A 21,713-nucleotide genomic window follows, 5' to 3' on the forward strand; every position below is an offset into this window, starting at 1 on the left:
CCCCCAAGTCTCTTTCTTCCATAGTGCTAGCCAGTGTAGCACTGCTGAGCCTATAAGGATGCTGAAGGTTTTTCTTTCCAAGGTGGAGAACCTTGCATTTTTCAGTGGTAAACACCATCAGGTTCTCATCCGCCCATTTGCTGAGCCTGTCCAGGTCAGCCTGGATCACCGTCCTGTCTTCAGGTGTGGATGCTTTGCCCCAAAGTTTGGTGTCATCGGCAAACTTGGCAAGTCTGCTTCTGACTCCAATGTCCACATCATGAATTAAGATGTTGAACAATATGGGTCCAAGGACAGAGCCTTGGGGGACCCCACTGGTCACAGGGCACCATGACGATTGACTTCCATCAATTACCACCCTCTGGGTCCGACCATGGAGCCAATTTCCCAGCCAGCGGATCGTGGTGGACCCAGGGCCACAATTGGCCAGTTTCGCCAAGAGGTGATCATGGGATACCAGATCAAGGGCTTTTTTGAAGTCAAGATATATGACATCAATCTCTTCTCCCTTGTCCAGGTGATAGGTCACCTGGTCATAAAAGGAAATAAGATTGGTCAAGCAAGACCTACCCACAACACACCCAGGTAGCTGCAGCAAGAACAGCACCGGCAGGGGGGCTGGGATTCTCCCCCACTCCAAGCAGCAGCTTCTGCCCAACCGCTGCCAGTACTCAATGTGGGTGGTTGGTGTGGAGCAGGAGCAATGCGGGCAAGGTTTGGAGCTGTGCACGCAGGTCGTGACTGGTCTACTCTGGCTGGGGTGAGTCCAGAGGGGGCATGGGGCAGGCTGGGATTGGAGCTGGGACTGTCCACTGTTGCTAGTGGCAGGGATGAGCCCTAGAGTCCACAAGCTTGGCACATTTGTGGCTCAGGTGGAGGGGGCAGTATTGACTGCCCTGCTGCAACTCCCCAAAAACTGCCTATGTGGCCCACAAGTCCAAATAGTTGCCCATCCCTGGCTTACACCAACGTCCACCATATACAGGAGACAATGCTACCACTGCACAGCCAGAGGAGGAGGGACAAGGAAACTGAAACAGATAAACACCTTAAAACTGAGAGAAGCAAAGAGCAGGGGGCAAGGAAGTATTCTCCCCACCTCCCCTACAACTCCCTAAAGGAAGTTGGTAAAAAGTGGTGCAGGCCTGCTGCAGACTGGGACAGGACAAGGAATTTCATGGAAAGCCTTCTGAGGAAAGATGAGACTAGGAGAGGCTGACAGAAGCTGTCAGGTAGAACAAGGTGACAGGGGCCGGGTGTTGCACACATAAGAAGTGGCGCATCAAGTCCGATCCCCTGCCCTGGGCAGGAGGGAAAACTGGGCTCATATGACCCCAGCTAGGTAACTGTCAAGTCTTCTCTTAAAGACCCCCAAGGTAGGAGCCAGCACCACTTCCCTTGGAAGTTGGTTCCAGATCCCAGCTGCCCTGACTGTGAAATAGTGTCTCCTAATGTCCAGCCTGAACCTACTCGCAAACAACTTACGGCCGTTATTCCTTGTTACTCCGGGAGGTGCATGGATGAACAGGGTCTCTCCCATTTCCCGCTGGTCCCCCCTGATAAAGTTTGTAGACGGCCACCAGGTCCCCTCTCAGCCTTCTCTTGTGGAGGCTGAACAGGTTCAGGTCCCGTAGTCTCTCCTCATAGGGTCTGCCCTGCTGTCCTGGATCATGCGAGTGGCCCTCCTCTGGACTCAGGGCACAAGGGGTGACAATCCCCACAAGAAGCAAGAGTGCCCAAAAGCCTCCCTGGCTCACCAAAGACGTCTGGGAATGCCTGGTTGCCAAAAAAGCAGCGTACACTCGGTGGAAGGCGGGGGCTATCACCAAAGAGGAGTCTCCAGCACTTGGGCTTGTAGGGGGGCTGTTAGGAAAGCTAAGGCAGATACGGAACTAGGGCTAGCATCAAGGATCAAAGACAACAAAAAGTCCTTTTTTAAATACATAGGGAGTACCAGGTAACATGGGGCCCCTGCAGGATACGCTAGGCAATCTGGTGGTTGCACCAGAGGAAAAGTCAGACCTTTTTAACAATTTCTTTGCTTCCATTTTTTTGTGCAGGGATCAGGACTCCCCCACTGAGATTCAGGATGGACTCAGGGGAGACTCTGACAGGCCTAGGGTCGGGGAGGACCAAGTTAGGGAACTTCTGGAGGGGCTGGACGTGTTCAAATCAGCAGGTCCAGATGCTCTCCACCCCAGGGTGTTGAGGGAATTGGCAGGGGTTATTGAGGGGCCCCTGGCATGGCTTTACGAGCACTTGTGGTGCTCTGGCCAGGTGCCAGACTGGAAAAGAGCCAATGTGGTGCCCCTCTCTTCCACTGGGTGTACGCCTCTTTTTTTTGGCTTTCAGGTGTTCCTGAATGCCTTTAGTGAGCCAGGGGGGCTTTTGAGCACTCTTGCTCCCTTTGATTCTCGTTGCGACTGTCACCCCTTGGGCACGGTGGATCATCTCCTTAAGGAACGACCACTCATCTTGGAGACCCAGTTCCCCAACTCTTCAGGACCCCAGTGCCTCTCCTACCAATCTCCTCAACTCGCTGAAGTTGGCCCTCTTGAAGTCAAGGGCTACTGCCTTACTCAGGCCCTTGACACCCTCCGCTGTATGGTGAATTCCAGTAGGCGATGATCACTGTCACCCAGATGGTCAAGAACCTGGAGTCCCCTCACCAGGTCATCGCCTGTGGCCAGAACCAGGTCCAGGAGGGTAAATCACCCCTTAGTCTTCTCTTCTCCAGACTAAATAAACCCAGTTACCTCAGCCTCTACTCAGAAATCATGTTCCCCAGCCCCCTAACCATTTCCATTACCCTCCGCTGGACTCTCTCCAACGTGTCCATATTCTTTGTATAGTGAGGGTCCAAAACTGGACGCAGAATTCCAGATGTGGCTTCACCAATGCCAAATGGAAAGAATCACTTCCCTCAATCTACTGGCAACGCTCCTACTAATGCAACCCAAGATGTCTGTAGCTTTCCTTGCAACAAGAGCACACTGTTGGCTCATATTCAGCTTACTGTCCTCTGTAACCCGCAGGCCCATTCTTTGTATAGTGAGGGTCCAAAACTGGACGCAGAATTCCAGATGTGGCTTCACCAATGCCAAATGGAAAGAATCACTTCCCTCAATCTACTGGCAACGCTCCTACTAATGCAACCCAAGATGTCTGTAGCTTTCCTTGCAACAAGAGCACACTGTTGGCTCATATTCAGCTTACTGTCCTCTGTAACCCGCAGGCCCTTTTCTGCAGAGCTGCTGCATAGCCAGTTGGTTCTCAGCCTGTACCAATGCATGGGATTGGTCCATCCTAAGTGCAGGACTTTGCACTTGTCCTTATTGAAACTCATAAGATTTCTTTCTTTTTAATCCTTAAAATGTGTTAAGTTTCCTCTGAATCCTAGCTCTACCCTCTAGAGTATCAACTACTTTCCCCCCAGCTTGGTATCCTCCGCAAACTTGCTGAGGGTGCAATCCTTCCCATCTTCCAGGTTACTGATGAAAATATTGAACAAAACCAGCCCCAGGACTGACCCCTGGGGCACTCCACTTGATACCAGCTACCAACCAGATATCAAGCCATTGACTACTACCCTCTAAGCCTGACGATCCAGCCAGTTTTCTATCCACTTTACAGTCCATTCATCCAGCCCATATTTCCTTAGCTTGCCTACAAGAATGTTGTGGGAGACCATATCAAAAGCCTTGCTAAAATCAAGGTACACCATATCCATTGGTCTCCCCGGATCCACAGAGCCAGTCACCTCATCATAGAAGGCAATCAGGTTGGTCAGGCATGACCGTGAATCCATGCTGACTGTTCCTGATCTCATCCTTCTCCTCCAAGTACTTAGAAATGGATTCCTCGAGGATCTGCTCCATGGTTTTTCCAGGGACTGAGGTGAGACTGATCAGTCTGTGGTCCCTGGATCCTCCTCCTTCCCTTTCTAAAAGATGGGCACACTCATCTGGGACCTCTCCTAATCATCACAAGTTTTCAGAGACAATGGCCAGTGGCTCTGCAACCACATCAGCCAACTCCCTCAGGACCCTGGAGTGCATTGCACCTGGCGCCATGGACTTGTACACAGCCAACTTTCTAAACAGTCCCTAACCTGTTCTTTCACCATGGTTGGTTGTTCACCTCTTCCCCAAATTGTTCTGCCAGGTGAAGTACTCTGGGACCTGATCTTGCCTGTTAAGACTGAGGTGAAAAAGGCATTCAGTACTTCAGCCTTTTCTGTATCATCTGTTACTAGGACGCCTTCCCCATTTACTAAAGGACCCACACTTTCCCTGATCTTCCTCTTGTTGCTGACATACTTGTTGAAACCCTTCTTGCTACCCTTCACATCCCTTGCTAGCTGCAATTTCAACTGTGTTTTGGCCTTCCTGATTTCATCCCTGCATGCCTGAGCAATAATCTTATACTACTCTCTAGTAATTTCTCCATGTTTCCATTTCACGTAAACTTCCTTTTTGTGTATTCACTCATTGAAAAGTTTCCAGCTAAGTAAAACTAGCTGGTCTTCTGCCATACCTGCTAGTTTTCCTGCACATTGGGATGGTTTGTTCCTGCACTCTCTGTAAGGTATCTTTAAAGTACAGCCAGCTCTCCTGGACTTCTCTCCCCCTCAAACTGTTTCCCAAGAGATACTGCCCATGAGTCCCCTGAGTGAGTCCAAGTCTACTTTTCTGAAGTCCAGGGTACATACTCTGCTGCTCTCCCTCCTTCCTTTCCTCAGGATTCTGAACTCAATCATCTCGTGGTCACTGTTGCCCAAGTTGCCATCCACTAGTACATTCCCTACCAATTCTTCCTTGTTTGTGAGCAGCTGGTGAAGAAGAGCATGGCCCTTAGTTGGCCTCTCCAGCACTTGCACCAGGAAGTTTTCCCAACACTCTCAAAAAACTTTTTGGATAGCCTGTATTGCCCTCCCAGCAGATGTCAGAGTGATTGAAGTCCTCCATGAGAACCAGGACCTGTGATCAGGAAACTTCCACCAGCTATCTGAAGAAAGTTGCATTTATCATATCCACCTGTTCTGGTGGTCTAAAGCAGACACCCACCACAACATCACTCTTGTTTTTTTCCCCTCTGGCCCTAACCTAGAGACTTTCAAAAGGCCTATCTCCAGTTTCATACTAGAGCTTTGAGCAATCATGCAGCTCTTTTACATAAAGAGCAACTCCTCCTCCTCTTCTCTGCTGCCTGTCCTTCCTAAACAGTTTGTACCCATCCATGACAGAGCCCTGTAGTCACTTCTGATCTGCTCAGGGTAACCCCAGCAGTATCACTGGTGCCCATGTGGATGAGCAGTATGGGGTAGTAGTCAGAGGCCCAGATGAGTCTCAGTAATGCTTCTGTGACATCTTGGATCTGGTTTCCGGGCAAGCAGTATATGCCCCCAGATCTGCACAGCATAAGACAGGCGGCAGCTGCAGGGTTGAGCCAGAGCCAGCACCACGTAGGGCTTTTCTTGCTAGAAGCTGGGCTTGGAGCAGGCTCTACAGGTGCTGGAAGGAGGCTGCAGCTACCCCAAATTTTGCCATAGCTCCACTCCCAGCCCTGCACCGCCACCTGGCACAGCCACAGCTGAAAGGCCCACCTCCATCCAAGCACCAGGAAAAGCTGGAGCTGTGCCAGGCAGTGAGGTGGGGCTGGGAATGGAGCTGCAGCAAAGTTGGGGTGGCTGCAGCCTCCTCCCAGAACCACCGGAGCCCACTCCAAGCCCAGCCCCCAGTGAGAACAGCACCAGCTCCAGCTCCACGCTGCAGCTGTAGCCCACACTGCGCAGATCCAGGGGCATCCCCCCCCCACCGCCCCTCACCCTCCCGGGCTGGAAGCAGCCGTGGGAGCCGCCCCCCAACCACAAGCTGTGGCTCCATCACGCACCCCCACCCCCAGCTGGGCAACGTCTGCCCCTGCCCCCTCCCTCACTGTGGTGAGTATTGATCTGCCCCACTTCCCTGCTCCCTCCCCTTCCACCACACTGGACTTACCAGCTGATGGCAGTTGTATTGGATATCGGTATCAGCTGATATGCTTCTTTAAATATCGGCTATTGGTATCAGCTCCCAAAATCTATCAGCTCTCACCTAATAGGAGTAAGTGTGAACATACAGCTAATGTTGTGAACTGTCCAAGATACCATGGGAACAGAGGAAGGAAAAGAATTGAGGAACTCCAAAGAGACTGCAATGAACAGTGCAGAGAGAGATGTCAGTGAAGAAAGAAAGATTGTTGAGAGGCGCAGAAATGTGATACATGAACATGAAGAGAAAACTAGATTTTGAAAGGAAGTAATAGTATGCAATTCTGGCAAATGTTAAATTACACACAAAAGCCAACAAAATACTTAGACAGTCATGACTGAGATTTAAATGGAGTTATGACTGAATAGGGTATGCACAGTTAATGTTTAAGAAATCTAAACTAAGCATGGCACAACTGTCTGTGATCTGCTTTCCCCTCTAATTTTATTATTTATTGTGCATTTTTCTTTGTTTTTTTAAGAAACAATGAAATACAGTAATTCACACTTGATCAAATTAAAAGTTAGTCTCCATCTGCTCTCTAAATTATAAAGTGTCTTAAATTCTTGGATCCTTTGTTATATATTCTGGATTCAGTGCGTCACCAGCAAAACTAAATCTGTACTGCAGAAATTGTGAATGTTTTTTGTGGGGAGAGAGAGAAAGAGCTTACTTTCAAAAATTGTTTTTATTTTGGTCATACAGCTCTAAAAAGAGAACAGTTAGTCCATGTTCATTAACTATTTCTATTTAGGTCACTGCTAGACAAATATTTTCCTTAACACTGTATTCATTTTAATAACACCACTGTTGGCATCCAGGCTGCAGGCTGAGCAACGACTTCCATCTTACTGCAAGTTCTCCAGAAAACAGCATCAATATTTCTTCAATTATCCAAACAGTACAATATCTTTGGATGAATCATATGTATTATAAGATGTTGCTGCTTGCAACTGTGCTTTGCAACTCTGCAATTCTCTTGGATAATATACTTGGTTCCTTACTGGTGTAAACCCCAAATAAGAAGGCATCAAGAAGAGACTATTCTTAGTCAAGTTAAGACAACATATTTATGGGAAATTTAACTAATAAATATTTGAAGGTGATGTTCTTTGATGATTTAAAGTCTTTATTATCCTTTGAGCCTAATTGTATTTCTACAATATTTTCCCCCCATGACTAATTTCTTGCTTCTGTAATATTAGAAAAATACATTGTACTATGAAGTGCAATTTCTGAAGAGCTTCTCTGAAATTGTAATGCTGTCCTTAATCAGCCTTATCACATTTCCCTTGTCATCATGCTATTTTCTAATTGGCATCACCCAACAACTTTTCATTCTTAGACTTGATATCTTCTATATAGATGTGGTAAACTCTGTAAATAAATACTGATGAGAACACCACTGATTTAGATTTTGCATTTTTTTAAGTTTTCGTCTAAATGTCCTATGTTCCTAAAACAAAGACAGCCAGTATATTTTTATTATAATATTAGTAGAAATGAAGTGCTGTCTTGTGCATAAAGACAAATCTATTCATTGATATACTTTAACTTGTAAAAATAAGCAGGCTTTTATTGGAAAATTGGTAGTAAAATTATTTACTGTTCTCTTCACTCCAGTAGTAATATTTAGGCACATGCAAATGTGCACAAATTCTGCATGTGTGACAAACATTTCTAAAATATTAATTCCTTTTTTCCAATGTAAAGTTACCCTTCTCTTTGCACAATCTTTGAAATAAGGAAAAAAACCTTCACTGTCACATGTTGGATTCACAAGATTTCAGCTTCAGCTGATATAAGTCCTAAATGCTGAGTACCAGAAAGTTATTTATGTGGTCAAAATTACATACAGAGGATTTTTTTTAATAAACATTTTATTTTCACTTCCCTTCTATAACTAAAAGCTTTGCATTATATATGACCTGCTAAATCATTTTTTTATAAACTTTCAACTGAATCACTTGTTTGATAAATTTTATTTAATTTGTTCACTGACTTTTAACAACCAACCTTTACAAATTATATTTCTGTCAAAGTGCCACAGAATTTCTAAACTACTTTACAGCACACACCTCAACCAATAAACCTCTTCCGTATGTTCTTGGCATACTGTACAATTTAATGACAGTTTGCAATACCTAAAAATAGATTTATGCAATTGAATTCAATGGGAGCTTTATCAGCTGAATTCTAGAGGCACAGGACAAAGTCTTTGAATAAAGCTCAGGCTGAAAAATGTACTTCCGCAACTAACTTTAAGTATCTAAGTAGCTTTGCATGACTCAAAGGTTAAAGACAGGTATAGGCTTAAGAATTTCTTAATTGGGGTCCACATGATTTAGTATCAATAAAAGATCTTCCCAATCAATAAAAATAAATTCTTAGCTTTTTACACAGCCCTTTTATGTTTTCAAGGTTCTGTCTTATGAACAGGGTTGCAGACAATGTGAAAGTGGAAAGGTATTCCCAAACAGAATGTATCCTCATACAAATGCTGCTGTCACTAAAAGTTTGTGGAATTATTTCCAAGATTGGCATTCCCACAGACAGGACCCCAGCATCAGGAATAGAAGAGGGGAATAAATAAATGACATTTGAACCACCAAGATTTTGGTGCCTCTCACCATAATTTATAGATTATAAATCCTATCCTAGTGCTACAAACATTTGCTCAAAGTCCAAATTAAATAGACCAATACTTTTAGAAGAAAACTCACAAAACAATCTATCCTATTGAACCCTGGAACTTCTGACTACAAAATGAGATAAATACTGCCTGAGATACAGGATTAATTGCTAGCCTCTACATAGCTCAGCTATTAGAGAAGTATTTGACACATTCTTTTCAGTGGGTTACAACTCCTAAGCAGCATTAGCAGTGTGTTACTAAAGAATCCTTGTTCTATCCCTGACTCTGAAAACAAGAGTATGGTTTAGTGACTAGAGAAGAAATAAAACACATGAATTCTGAAAGGCAGTGTGATCTTAATAATTTATTTCTAAAACAAGTTGGCAACTCATACTTAACTGCTTGCAAGAAATAGGGATGGTGGTCTTAGTCAATACTAAGAATGGTGAAGGCACATGGAAACACACACCAAGGTCAGTAGAAGCAAGTCTTGAACAAATGGCTAATTTAATCCTTCCCTGCCATCTTTATTATTCCCTAAATTTTAGCTCTATCAAACTGGAAAAGTGAAACATTTCTGAACATTTGCAAGGCCATTTCACAAAATGAATTGCCACCAGAAAAATCAAATACTTTGTAACACGCAACAAATAAGTTATGAGACAAATTTTTTTCATCTTAATTTTTTTAAAAAATTCGGGGCCTTCATGCAAAGAAGTAGGGTGGTGAAGTGTTCTCCATTTCAATATTTTTGTCAATATTATTCAGATATTTTTCTACTTATTCCAGACACTCATGTATAAAAGGATAATAGTTGAGTATACCATACAAAACAGACATCATTTAGTAATGCAGGTTATTAATGAGCTTGGCATGTTTATAGTGTAGTTTGTTCTACTCACTAATAATCTATTATCTCTTCTTACTAATAGTCAAGTAATTTTTAAAAATGCAAATAAATGGCTAGTGTTAATTGCTGTCCTTTGCATTATAAGAATGAAGGTGTATTGAGGGAGCAATTTATAAAGTTCTAAATCATTATATTCTGACACTAAAAATACAAAATCTTCAAAGTTTAGGTACCTGTCAATAAACCAGCTGATTGATGTGTTATAAATCAATCAATCTCTTCCTACTCATTTATTATGCTATGCTCTTGAATCTACTCTCTTTCAAATTGACCATGGTTTCACCTACAGCATGGATGAGTGAATTTTGTCACTCTTTGCAACTACTATTAAATAACCCACTCTTTCAAAAGCTTTTGGAGTGGCTTTTCATTACTAGCCTCAAGCAGATTTTCAAATTAAGTATGCTTAGCCCCCACTGACTCTCAGATGAAATAGTTAAGTATCTTCATGCTATTCAGAATTTTCTTCAATTCTATCCCAGAGTGGTGTGTTTAAAGATATATGCTTACCCATATCCCAGCATCCACCTTTAACCTTTTGTCATTAGGATGGAAATTAGATCAAATCAGCACTCTCAAAGATCAATACTGTGCTTTTTAAATCCTTTGAAAAGGGTAAGTGTTATGGAAGTATTAAATAATGACTGAAGATCTGAATGTTGTACACTTCCCACTACTCAAGTGACTTATAGTGACTCGATACTACTCAAGCCTTTTAATCATAGTAGCCCTTTAACAGCATGTGGTCCAACTCAATTTTTTCACACCACAGTAACTACCAGAATAACCACTGAGCACTGAAGACATTGAGTTACATGCAGTATTACTTGAACTACTAAGCTCTCAAACCTTCTTCTTTAGTTTATGACAAATAAATGGTCCAGAAACAGTTTGCAAAACTACAGCTTGCAATTTAAGGTTTTTAGAAGCCAAAGAAGAGTCTAAGTGCAGGCATTAAAGCTTTCAAATTACAGCCAAAATGAATCATGTTATACGACATTATTTGAATAATTCATGCAAAATTTCTGACAACCCCAATAACTTCTACACAAAAAATAGTACTTTTTCCTTAGCTAAAATGTAATACTGAATGTTGGACTAAGAACAGTGTGAAGACATTTCAATGATAATCTCTTTCTGATACCTTAGACATTTGTTAAACCATATGTACTGTGCAACCTCCACTTCTATCCCCCCCCAAACAAATTGCTTCATAAACCCATTTCTTTCACTAGCTCTTGCCAATGCTGTCAATGAATTATTGTCATCAGTTTTTTAACACTTAAATAAAAAAATTAGTATCAACATCCGGCATCTTCCAATGCTTCGTGTTATCAATCTATGCAGAATATAAATTCTTTAGGGTAAGCATTCTGTTTCTACATGTTACACATGCTGAGAACACTATTAGAATTTAGATAAATAGCATTATCTTAAGTTTACTTCTCAGTTTATTGAATAATATTTACAGAGCCACTCAAACATTTATAGCATTTGTTTCCACCTCAATTAGCAAATAACTTGTCTTACCCTATGTTTTTCTTTAATTTTCTTCCTATATTCTTCTTTGTCAAATTTGTCCTCTTCCTGTAGTCTCTCTTTTGCTTTATCAAGGTCAATGCCACCAGAATCATCAGCTTCATCTGTTCTGTCCATGCTGGATTTTTGTACAGGTGGCCACTGCTGAACTAACTAGATGATGGAAGACAAAAAAAGGTTAAAACCACCTGTCTATACCCAAAGCTTAGACAGTTTCCATTAATAATCCAGGAACTAGCTAAATGCTAATTATTTTTTCTGGGCTAAAGAAAAGGTTTGGTTGTGGAGGATTGTGTGTTTATATACAACAAAATAGGATATGCATTTAACATTTTATAGGGGTTACATTAATTAAAAAATGAACGCTTCTCAAACTAAGTCTCTGTTAAACATATTATTTGTCAATGATTTCACCTGAAATGTTTTGACATGTTTTTCTCTCTCTCTACCTGATAAGATGAATATGCCATAAGCATTTTTAGTCAGTGTGTGAGTATATGATAATTTACTTTCAAGAAAATACATTACCCAACACAATCGAACAGAATTCATTTAGATCAATTTTAATGGTTGTTTTCATGTTTTAGTTTATTGATTTTGCACCTTCTCTTCACAAGGACCTCCCCTCCCTTTGCTCTGTGAACAATACTAAGTACAACCCTCCATTTGATTGTTCTTCCCAAAATGATATGCACTTCATGTATTCATGAAGAACATGGGACACGTATACTAGGACATAGGAACAACGGACTTTAAGAAGTCATTAAGTCCAGGCCATTATCACCGACAGACCTATCATACAATCCTCTTCATAATAAATTGTCCTTTAAATTTACTGTAAACATTTGAACACGAGTCAATTTATCAATGCTCTGAGATGTAAATTTGAATCCCTAGCTAGAATCCTTTCTATTGATCTCTCCTGTGAAAGATGCAGATAGGCTAAACCCAGCAACATCTTGTTTTTTAGAATGCCACTATTTATATAGATCCTTAGGCCACAACAGATGTCCCACCATTTTCTAACAAATATTTTAGAGTAAACAGTCATCTCTTCTATCCTACAAACTGAAACAAAGATAGGAGATGGGGCTAGATGAAATAACTAGATTGTAAGAAAGAAATATATGCTGGTATATTATGGAATAGCAAGCACAGAGAAGGCCAAAAGTGCAGATATTTACAGTTACTCTACCAGGCTACATCTGGAACTTCAAAACAGATACATTTTATTTCTATACTTAGGGTGACCATATGGGGCCATGTGAAATCTGTGACACTGCCCCCCCAACCAAGTCAGCGGCACTGCTGCAGGTAGAGGAGGAGGCAGAGCAGCATGGTGCATCAGGCAGGTAGGCAGCTGTGGTAAAAAATAAAACTTAATTATTTGCATTTTTTAAAGTCTAATTGTGACATAGGTGCAGGGAAGAAGCAGAGGCAGCCAGGCCTAGCAGGATAGAGCCAGCCGGGATTGCAGTCCCAGGGCAGAGCCAGGAACCACCCCGCCCCCAACACAGGTCTCCATCAGCTGGATGAGCAGGAGTGGGAGGAGGGAGGGATCCGCACTCCCCTCAGGGCAGAGGTCCCTGATCCCGACACTGCTGGGGCTGTGAGTGGGTGAATATGCGCATGTGTGAGCAGCCCACACTCACAGCAGCGCTCTCCCCACACCCTGCCCCAGCCAGTCCCCGCTCTGGGCAGGAAGAATGGTGCCCAGCTCAGCCTGGCCCCCGTCTCCAGCCACTGCTCAGGAAAAGCCAGGCTGGGCACGTGCAGATGGTGTGGCACCAATCTAGGACTTTTATTTCAATTTTTACTAACTGGCCAGGACAGCCCACAAAATCTGAGACTGTCCTGGCCAAACCAGGATGTATGGTCACCCTATCTATGCTGCATGTTGACTACACATTACTTACGGATTCTGCTTGAATCTCAGAAACTCAAGATCAAAATAGTGTTTCAAAACCAAAGGTTCAGAGCTATTCAAAAAACAAAAAAAGCCTCTCAAACACATTGTTAACTGGACCACCAGCACCCTACTGGGACAGAATTTAGAACATCTGTTCTGATTAGGGCAGGGGTATCTCTCTAAAACAGAGGATTGGAACAAGGAGTTTGAGATACCTTAAGGCATTTTGCAAAAGCACCCTGTGCAAAATACAAGCTTAGATATGTTTGTGACTATTTGGCAAAGAAAAAGAGAACCATTTACCAGCTGGTTGTGTTGCCATCCTCCCAAACCCTATTGACCTAAAATAATATCTACTGTTACCTACTTTTGCAAAATGGAGCTTGTGTATGAACATGAACAAACATTCCTTTAGCTCTATTTTTACTAAGGAGAACTGTATCAAGTACCAGAGTCAAACACTAAAATGTAGTTTCATTCAGACCCAGTACCACACAGAATAACTCCAGCAGATGCAAAGCTTGTGTTTCTATAAATAACTCCCAAATCATTCTCTATTGTGTTACTGTTCAAACTATAATCCCCGGGCTGACTTTTAGTCTCTATCCTCATTGCTTTACGCTTCACTGCACTGGATCAGGCAAAACACTCATCTGCCCACCAGCTATCAAGATTATTCTAAATCTGACTGCTCTGTTCCTCCGCAGACCCTCCTTCCAAGCACAGGTTCTGGAAACAAAAACAAATATATCACCTTTTTCAGATACAGCTATCGAAGGCTTGGTATTCTTTTTTCACTGAAGATGCTGAAATATACGACCTTTTCACCTCCGCTCATTATAAAACAGCTTACCACAAGTTTGTCATTTATGGACCAGATTTTCAGAAGGACTTGCATAACATTTTGTGTGCAATTCAGAAGCACCCACTAGAAGCACAACTGATCATCACTGTCTATTAAGTTACAGAGAGGTGCCCAGGCAGTGGTGGTAACTACAGGCATAAATATATGGAAATAAAGGCTTATTTCTTTAAAGCCACATCTAATCTTTTCCAGGAGCTTTTCCTCATGAGTCGTCCTTCAAGTTATTACAAAGATTGTGTTTCTATTTTACATTCTGAGCATGGCACAGCTTCAGCCATGATCATCCTTCACACAAATTCATGAACAAGTCTTAACATACTGTCCTAATTACACAAACTGACAGACTAGCTTTTCTGATGCTGAATGTACCCAAAATATTTTAAATCATTTGCTAAAAAATTAAAGCAAAGGTTGTCAACAGCCACAACAGCCAAAATTAAAGCAAAGATTGTCAACAGCCAGACACCATCCTCACAACACTTCATTTTTGTTCCAGAACAGAAAACAATATATTAAAATGATTAAAAAACAAAACAAGGCATTCAAGATTCCAGCTCAATTAATTTTTTTTCATGTTATCCGTTGAAAAACCTCTAGAAGCAACCAAAAAAATATTGTTCATAAAATAGACATGTAAATGGAATCAGATGATTTTCATTCACTGCTGCAGCTCTGAATCCCCCAAATGAACATACTGAGCCAAATTCACTCTTAGTTGTACTCCACTAAACAGGGGCAATGTAGCTCATTACATGATATTATTTATTTCAAAGGTCCATCTTAAATGGGATTGGTGGACTAGGAAAATAACTTCCTCCCAGTCATTAAAATAAATATATTGGGGAAAAAAAGCACTTCTATTGTTGAAGAAATCTGTAACAGCTTTGAAATTTTATCTTTGCTAAATATCATTACCATGAAATTTCTCTATGGAAAGTACTCTTGGCGTATAAATACCATTAGTAATGTTATTTAGTCAAAGGCAACAAGTTTTAAAAGGTGATCGCTATGTTTAGTTTAAACTCTGCTCACTATTGCAATCAGTCCACAGCAAAACCTCCATTTTTATCTTAAAAACTGAAAAAAGAAAGCATAGTGATAGCTTCTGAAGTTTGTGAAATGAACCATTAAAAAGACTTGTGGAGTATGGAGGCTGTTTTGCTCTGGTTTTCACCAAAATGAAGCAGTTCTGAAGTGGGTAGGAAACCACAGTAGTTTCTGTCTATATAGAATCAATACATTTTTTCAAATATTGTTAGATGATCCAAGTAGGTTGGCAGAGAGTTCAATCTAAAGCTATCTCAATATAATTTGGTACAAGCTTGGCACCCAAATGATTCATTGAACATCTGAATGTTTGAAATACTAAATACTGCATAAAAAATGTAGGGACCCTTTATATTTTCACTGAAGTTCACCAGAACTAGAGAGATTCAAGTGGCTACATAGGAATTAGACATTTTTCTTAACAAGTCCCATCACAAAAATGAATGAATAAATAAATAAATAAAGCTAACAGCATACTGTTAACACGTGCCATATGCAAGTCACAGGAAGTGATTCTCCCAGTCTTTCCAGCACTGGTGAGGCCTCCCCTGATGACTGGTGTTTAGTTTTGAATTTTGCATTTCAAGATTAGGACAAACAGAAGAGTCTAATGGAGAAGCAACAAAAATGAGGTCTACAAAACATGAGATACGAGGGAAGGTTGAATGAAAATGGATTATCTGGTCTAGAGAAGACTGAAAAAAGGATTTGATAAGTCTTCAAAATACAAAAAAAAGATGTTACAAAAAGGACTACAATCAATTTTCCCTGTATCCACATGAGACAAGGTAAGTGATGGACTCAAATTACAGCAAGGGAGATTTAGGTTAGATATTAAGAAGAATTGTCTAGCCTTTGCCTGGAATGTCTGAGACAGGAATAATCCTATGCCAAGTTAAGGAGTTGGACCAGGTGACCTTCTGAGGTCCCTTTCTGCCTTATTTTTCTCCTGTTCTACAGTGGGGGAGCCCGAGTTTCCAGAAGAGTCCAAAGCTCTCTTTTTAGTGTCTAAACTACGTGTGTTTCTATGGAAGCTGTACTGCCAGTCCCAACCATAACCATGCAGCACTTGAAAATCTAATCTTCAATATAAAACTCTGAAGCAACTGGATTGTATTAAGCACAGTCTAAAAAGTGAGTATGGATTCTTATTCCATTATCTGCATTAGCTTTTTTGACCCCTTTGTCCCCAAGGGTTTATTACTTGTTTGCCTCTCCTAGCACTGCCCCCCTCCTCCCTCTTCTCTCCCTTCCATTTTTTTGTATTCAAATCAATCTATTTGATAACTGCTCTGTGCACGCCCTTTCACAGCACCCGATTAAATGAGTTCTTGCTCACAAAAGCCATACATCACTATTCAGTTAGTCAGTAAGATGCATTTCTACTCTGCCTTCTGTGAGAAGTATACTTCATGAAGTATACGATTAACAGAAAATACAAATTCACCCTTTGCCAGCATACACCATATATATTGAAATAATCTTACCTCCCCATCATCGGTAAAGACTATTTTTGTATTGACTTTAAATTTCCTCTTCAAAATTTTTTTGGCTTCTTTGGTTTTAGTTGCTTTTTTCTTCAACTTTGAATCTGATGTAGTCTGTGTAAAAAAAAGTAAATGAAAGATCATATGAATATTTTCTGTCCGAGGCACATAACAAAGAATAACTTCTGTATAGGATATTAAATAAAAATATTTCCCCAAAATATACATCCCATAATTGAGTTGGAGAATACAGTGTCAGATATAAACTAAGGTAAAACGCCTTTTCATGGATATACTCTGTTTCAATCAGGTTCTGTAATAAAAATAAACAATATTTTTATCTGGAGCTCTATATAACTTAAAACCTTTCAGGACCAGAACCACCTAGGTCCGCCAAGACACTCCTGTTACTGTGGCAATGGCAATATGAACTCTCCACATATAACAACTAACTTATGTAGAGACTGAGCTATACCTGGCTAATAACCCTGGACTTAACTGGGTTTAACTAGGGCCCAAGAAAGTTCTTCCTCTCAGATTACAAGAGAACAGCAAACTACCACAGCTGCATCCACTGCTACCACTTCCCACACCACTCCAAATCTGCTATCATGATTCTTGCATTTACACTTGCATTTTATCATCCTCAGCTACTTCTATACAAGTCTTCATCAATCTGCTTGTTTGCATTTTGATGGCCTTGAGAACAGAACTATCCAGAAAGAAGGCAAATACTCAGCACAGTGGCCTACTATATTTTTATTCTGTTATTAAAATGACATGTTTCCTGTTAGGGTTGTTGGTTGTAGCCATGTTGGTCTAAAGACATAATAGGCAGACAAGTTTCTTTGGGTGGATGTGATATCTTTTATTAGATCGACTAAATAGTCGGAAAAATTGTTCTTTGCAAGCTTCCTGGTACAAACACCCTTCTTCAGGCATTATAAAGAGTCTGCTGGTGAATAGTGCGCTCTCCTGGGTACAGCAGAAGCCAGGAGAGCACACAATTAACCAGCAGACTCTCTATGGCTAGGGACAGAAGCTACATATAAACCAGTTTAAGTGATCAGAAACTGGTTTAAACCTGTAACACAACAGAAGCTCAGTGCACATAAAACAGTTTCAAAATGGCCAAAACTGGTTTAAGATAAACCTGGCTGAATGTAGTATCAGACTTGACTGGTTTAGGTCAAAATGGTTTATGGAACTTCTGTCCCAGACCCCTTCCTGGTTCAAGTTAAATCACAGTCCCCCAGCATCCCAGAAGGCTTTGCAGCCCTGTGCTGTGCTGTCTGCTCCAGCAGAGCAGGGTGGGCCCCACCCCTCTGCTTCCTAGCCTGAGCAGTAACGGTTGGCTGACAAGGAGGGTGGGGGTGGGAAACACAGCTGGAGTGGCCCCTGCCAGACTTTTCCCAGCTGAAGTAAACGGGGGAGGGTAGGGAGAAGTATCAGGGGGAAGGAAAGGGATTAAACCCCCCTGCCTCCCCTCTCCCACTTGCACGGGACCCCAACCTGGGTCTGCCCGGCTTTCCCCTTACTCACTGCTCTAGAGGCAGGAAGCATGGCCAGAGCCTGCCTGGATAGCAACCTCAGGTAAAGTGGGGGGTAGGGAAGGGTATTCAACTTCCCTGTCTTCCCTCTCTTCCACTGGCACGGGGACTCCTGTCAGGGTGTGCATGGCTTTCTGCCTTGCTGGCTGCTCATGCAGCAGGGGGGACAGGGGTGGGGCAGAGCCAGTCTGGGCAGCAGCTTCAAGCACTGCCCAGGGTGGCTATGGGCACACCTTCTGCTGCGTGAGTGGCAAGCATCGGGAAAGTTGGGCAGACCCCGGATGGGGTCCTCGTGCCTGTGGAAGAGAGGAGAGACTGGGAAGTTTAATCCTCCCCCTGTCCCCTCTTCACCTAAGGCACTGCCCAGGCCAGCTCTGGCCACACACCCCAGTGCATGAGCATCCAGTGGGAGGGGGGAAGCCAGGCAGACCCTGCCTGCGGTTCCCATGCCTGAAGGAGAGTGGGAAGATAGGGAGTTAATCCCCCACTCTCTTCCCCTTTTGCCCGTGGCTCTGCCCTGGCCGGTGCCCCCAAACCAGGATGAACCTGGCAAGGGCTGCTTCCCCCTTCGCCCTCCAGGCACACCATGGCTGAGATCCCTACAGGTCAGGGTTGGGGTTTAAACCCCTCCCCAATGATACTTAGTGGCTTGCCACGGCCTGACCACACCCTTGCCCCCAATTCCCCCCAGGTCAGCTTCCCTACAGCCTTGCGGCTGCTGCCAAAAGGAAGGGAGGTCTCACTCTAGCATCCCCTGGCTTCTAGCCTGGGCCACTGCAGACATGTGGCTGCATTTCTGGAATCAAAAGTCCATGTCTACTCACTTGCAAATCAGTTCAATTTATCCAGGTTAAAATAACCTGCAAAGATTGAATCATAGATTTCACAGACATTAGGGCTGGAAGGGACCTTGGAAGATCATCGAGTCCAGCCCCCCGCCCGAAGGCAGGAAGTCAGCTGGGGCATCCAATTTTTTTCTTGAAGGTGCTCAATGTAGGTGCTTGAACCACCTCCAATGGCAGGCTGTTGCAGACCTTGGGGGCTCGGACAGTAAAGAAATTCTTCCTTATGTCCAGCCTGAAATGGTCTTGCAGGAGTTTATAACCGTTTGACCTTGTCATCCCTTGGGGCGCTCTGGTGAACAAACATTCCCCCAGATACTGGTGGTCACCCCTGATAAACTTATAGGTGGCCATCAGATCACCCCTGAGCCTGCGCTTTTCCAGGCTAAAGAGCCCCATAGCTCTCAGCCTGTCGTCGTAAGGTCTGTTTTCCTGACCTCTGATCATGCGCGTGGCTCTTCTCTGCACTCTCTCAACCTTCTCCACATCCTTTTTGAATTGTGGGGCCCAAAACTGGACACAGGACTCCAGCTGTGGCCTTACCAAGGCCGAGTACAAGGGGAGAATGATGTCCCGGGATTTGCTTCAGAAGCATCTATGGATGCAAGCCAGCATTTTGCTCGCTTTCCTAGCCATAGCATCGCATTGAAGGCTCATGTTAACCTTGTGGTCAGTGTTCACCCCAAAGTCTCTTTCTTCCGTAGTGCTAGCCAGCGTAGCACTGCCAGGCCTATAAGGATGCTGCAGGTTTTTCCTCCCAGGGTGGAGAACCTTGCATTTTGCAGTGTTAAACACCATCAGGTTCTCGTCTGCCCATTTGCTTTGCCTGTCCAGGTCAGCCTGGATCGCCCTCCTCTCTTCAGGTGTGGATGGTTTGCCCCAAAGTTTGGTCTCATCGGCGAACTTGGCCGGTCCGCTTCTGACTCCAATGTTCACATCATTAATGAAGATGTTGAATGAATCAATTCAGGCTTGGGCTTTTTGAATATCTGTACTTAGTCCATATACCTGAAGGGTATTTGTACCCGAAAGCTTGCAAAGAACAATTTTTCCAACTATTTAGTTGGTCTGATAAAAGATATCACATCTACCCAAATCACACTGTCTACCTATGTTTCCTGTTATGCTTTAGACTTTTGAACTAATAGCCTGACAGCATTTTAACAGTATTTGGAAGGGAAGCCAGAGGCACTGACACATTGGCAAAAAACAGCTAGGATTTTTAGAATCTGGGGAAGTAATTAGAGACTGAGAACTAATCACATTAATTAATTGTGTCAGCTAACATAATCAGCAGAGAAACAGTAAATGCTGGATACTTAGATTGTCATAGTCTCATAGGTTAAACTCCTCAGGCTACAGTTACATGCTCATGGAATCACAGAATGTGCAGGGTTCTGATCTCAGGCTCTTATGAACAGTTTTGCTTTTAAGTACAGATGAGTTTATTACCCAGTGAGGGTTATCAACACAAGTGTAAATGGTTCAGGTACTTTATAGAAACAGTGTCCCAGAAGAATACATCCAAGCTCAAAAACCTCAGTCAGCATCAATTAAAGGCTCAAGAACATTTGAATTCAGCCAAATTGGGACTGTCTGAAAACCTGGTGCCAGCACTATTGTTCTGAGGCATGAGGAGTGTTTTCTTGAGTATTATCTGGGTGCTGTTGTTTTTGATATACAGACTGCTGAAGTCTGTTTATTCTGGAAGGACAAAGCTAGCCAGCTGTCTTCCAGATCCTGAAGGTGACGCAGAAAACACAACTCGGATATGTGTTCAGTGGCAAAGCCCATGATGCTTTATTGTCCATCAAACAGCACACCAACTGGTGTGATTAACAATCAGTCCAACTTAGCAAAGCTTGCCCTTGACAGGTAGAGACACGGTACATTATTCACACTCCCCTGGGTCTCTACCAGGTACAGGTCTCTCAACTCCTGTATTTATATTTGCATACCCCCTGCCTATCCCACTCGTCTTGTGCCAATTCTTATTCTCTCTTTCAAGATCTTTATCTTTACTTTTTTTGCCAAGTTCACACACCTGCATTCTCATTAGTAAGTTCTACCTTTTACAATTGGTAGCTGTGGATTTGTGCTCCCCCTGCAATGCCTTTTTGCTCATTACTGCACTTTTTTTTTTCTTTCTTTCTGGGTCATCTTGCAGTTAAGAGGCCCCATTCTCCCATAATGCTTTTTCGCACCGTAGCTTAATGTAACTTAGCATAACTATGGCATAGCAAAACTGGAATTCCTACAAACATAGGCATGAAGAAAAGAAACACTGGGGAGAACCTGAATTTTTTAGTTGTATAATCTCCTGCTTATTCTGTACAGAATTCACTACAAAGATTTCATCGACATTAGGGCTGGAAGGGACCTCGGAAGATCATCGAGTCCAGCCCCCTGCCCAAAGGGCAGGAAGTCAGCTGGGGTCATAGGATCCCAGCAAGATAAGCATCCAGTTTCATCCTGAAGGTGTTCAATGAAGGCGCTTGAACCACCTCCGGTGGCAGGCTGTTCCAGACCTTGGGGGCTCGGACAGTAAAGAAGTTCTTTCTTATGTCCAGCCTGAAACGGTCTTGCAGGAGTTTATAACTGTTCGACGTTGTCATCCCTTGGGGTGCTCTGGTGAAAAAAAGGTTCCCCCAGATCCTGGTGAACACCCCTGATAAACTTATAGGTGACCATCAGATCACCCCTGAGCCTGAGCTTTTCGAGGCTGAAGAGTCCCATAGCTCTCAGCCTCTCATCATAAGGTCTGACTGGACACAGTACTCCAGCTGCGGCCTCACTAAGGCCGAGTACAGGGGGAGAATGACGTCCCGGGATTTGCTTGAGAAGCATCTATGGATGCAAGCCAGCGTTTTGGTCGCTTTACTAGCTGCCGCATCGCA

The 21,713-nt window shown here is 43.0% G+C and overlaps 1 protein-coding gene across 1 annotated transcript in view; it reads right to left on the bottom strand.

Moving 5' to 3' along the window:
- Positions 1–21,713, bottom strand: part of DDX10 (DEAD-box helicase 10) — a 356,705-nt gene that overhangs the window by 152,012 nt on the left and 182,980 nt on the right. Inside the window, exons 15-16 of the mRNA XM_025214105.1 lie at positions 16,425–16,538; positions 11,108–11,269 (exon numbers count right to left, since the gene is read on the bottom strand). Of these exons, the coding sequence (XP_025069890.1) occupies positions 11,108–11,269; positions 16,425–16,538 (276 nt within the window). The remainder of the gene's footprint in view (positions 1–11,107; positions 11,270–16,424; positions 16,539–21,713) is intronic.

The sequence above is a fragment of the Alligator sinensis genome, unplaced genomic scaffold (genome assembly GCF_000455745.1).
Source record: "Alligator sinensis unplaced genomic scaffold, ASM45574v1 scaffold702_1, whole genome shotgun sequence".
NCBI lineage: Eukaryota > Metazoa > Chordata > Crocodylia > Alligatoridae > Alligator > Alligator sinensis.